The 2,594-nt window shown below is 33.4% G+C and overlaps 1 protein-coding gene across 1 annotated transcript in view; it reads right to left on the bottom strand.

The window, feature by feature from the left end:
- Nucleotides 1-1,340, bottom strand: part of LOC106473073 (otopetrin-2-like) — a gene marked incomplete at its 5' end in the record, with an annotated part of 9,045 nt that extends 7,705 nt beyond the window's left edge. Inside the window, one exon of the mRNA XM_013933751.2 lies at nucleotides 1,124-1,340. Coding sequence (XP_013789205.1) covers nucleotides 1,124-1,340 — 217 coding nt within the window. The remainder of the gene's footprint in view (nucleotides 1-1,123) is intronic.
- Between the last annotated feature and the right edge of the window lie 1,254 nt (nucleotides 1,341-2,594).

Below are 2,594 nucleotides of genomic sequence, written 5' to 3'. Positions count from 1 at the left end.
ATAGGTGAATTCTAAAGAATGATAAGTATTCTCACCCTGGCTCATGCAGTTGTCAACACGGATCAGTGAAGCATTACCATAGTGTTGAAGTTTACATTCTGTAATGGCATGGAATAATTAGCCACTAAAATGGAATGAATGACAAAATATTCTCTTGTCCCAACACTTTTGTACAGTACTGTATATATAAGATAGTAAAGAGAGGGAAGAGTTTTCAATATAGTAGAGTTAGTTAGTTAGTATATTAACTATAGGGGTTACTTCGTGCAAGTAAATTGATTTGATTTTACTTTAGTCCAAGTATTGGTTCTTGGATTGGACGTTGAATTACTTTCACCAGATAATTTAAAAGAAAAATTCTACTACAATAATAATGTAAAAAACTTGTAATAAAATGCTTTCAGGATAAAAACATTCATATTACACGGAAAGAAGATAGGCAATTGATGAACATTAGAAAATCTATGTTGATGAAACCTGTCATGTAAGTTGGACTTGTGGAAAGTACACATTTTTGACATATTTTACACTTATATAAAAAAATTTCTAATTATTTAACATAATAAATTCATATCAAAGAATATTAATTATTGGGAATTATGGAAAATTTGTCCAATTCTACTCCTTCAACACTGAGAAACTATTGAATATATATAAAAATAAAAGTATCTAAAATAAGTAATAATAAATATAATGTTTAAAAACGTAATAAATTTTAGGTCTTTGCATAATTTATATCGAATAGTAAATAAATTATTTTTACATACGGGACCTGGCATGGTCTCGATTCGCACGGGTTCGAATGCCAGTCACTGAACTTGCTCGCCGAGGGGCATCATAATATGAGGGTCAATCCAACTATTTGTTGGTAAAAGAATGGCACAAGAGTTGGCGGTGGGTGGTGTTGACTAGCTGCTTTCCCTCTAGTCTATCACTACTAAATTAGAGAGGGTTAACCCAGATGGCCCTCGTGCAGCTTTGCACAATATTCAGAACAAACCAAACCAAACTTTTACATACAGATGTTTTGAGAATTTATATATAGCTCAGTTTTAAAACAACTTTCTACAACTTAACTTTTATAAAATAGTTTAAGATAACAAAACTCGTAACGTTTTCTTACAGAAGATATTGTGTTCTCTCTTCTCGTTGATTGTGTGAAGAGTGAAATTATAACCATCCAATGGCCAACGATCCTTCGAATTGATTTTCAGATGATTTAGGCTTTCCCATTCTCGAGCCACTTCCCACGTGACGTGCCGTATCCAGACTGCTATATTTGTTGCTACGAGGTGCATGAGAGCAATGTGACGAAACCATCCCAGTGAGTGAATGATTTCCTATGATCATAAATAGATAAAGTTTTCCATAATATTTCTGAAACAGTGTTTGGGTATAAAGAAAACGTTCATAGTAAGAAAATACTATATATATCGTTTTAATAGTGTTGTCTGGGTTTCACTGTTATATTTTCTTGTTTTTGTAAAATACGTTTTTCGTATTATTCTTATCGGTAAATTTGAAGGCTGAGAACGCTAAAACTCGAGATTCGGTCCTTTGTGCAGCTTTGCGCTTAACAACAAGCAAACTTATGAGCATATGAAAAACTGACAACCAAGGTGAGTTCAGAAAGTAAATTTCGTGATGACTTATCTATACATAAGCCACTTTAGTGCAAGGTTTCAAATGGTGGGCAAGACTTCTGCTATTTCAACAGTGATGATATCAATAATCTTCTTTACTACAGGGAATTAAAATGGTGATGGGAATGAATATTAAGCAGGTGAGTTATATCTACAATGTGCGGCTATAAACATTTGAGTTAGGTCCATAATATACGGTTGTTAAATAAGTGAGTTAGGCCTACAATATGCCTAAATTAACTAGAACTCTTATTAGTTACATTTAAGTATCACACAAGTATTCGTTTTCCTCAAAGTAACACAAATATGTCAGTAAATATTTCTTATATTGGAAACCCTTATCTCAGGTTTCATCTATATGTAGAACCATATTTTATCATATAAGGAAATATATTATCTTAAAGTTTATCAATGTAACTAACATGGGCTTGATGTTCGGGTGGAAAAGTAAGACGTAATACCTTACAGTGAAACAAGTATGGAAAGAAAACTGTAGTAACATTCAGTAAACTAAAGAAAGTTGGAAGAGTAAATTACTGTTACGACAGCGGAACTCGTGTGACGCTGGAAGCTTGCGCGCTGGAGTTTCTAGAAGGATCTTGACTGTTCCTGGCAACTCTAGTCTTTTCTACGCGCCCTCTATTTTAGTATATAAGCTGGCAAATAAAGCGGAGATATAATTACAGATAGGGAGATATAGAGACAGATAATCGTATCAAGTCGTAAGTAAAGTGCGTGAATCGTTGTGAATTATAGCGTGTGTTTAAGTTAAAGTGACTGTGAAAATAAAGTGTATTGCAAAGTTGTATTGAGAAAGAATAAACTAGTTTTATTTAAGAAAGGACTCGTATCGCTGAAGTTCTTCGGAAAGAATTTTTACGAGAAATTAACAAACGACCAGAGACGTAGCAGTACATTACCTTACAGTAAACTGGAATAAGTTGGGGAAGT

The sequence above is a fragment of the Limulus polyphemus genome, unplaced genomic scaffold, assembly GCF_000517525.1.
Source record: "Limulus polyphemus unplaced genomic scaffold, Limulus_polyphemus-2.1.2 Scaffold5859, whole genome shotgun sequence".
Lineage (NCBI taxonomy): Eukaryota > Metazoa > Arthropoda > Merostomata > Xiphosura > Limulidae > Limulus > Limulus polyphemus.
Note: the sequence above shows the minus strand (reverse complement) of the source record. Positions and strands in the feature narration are given on the sequence as shown.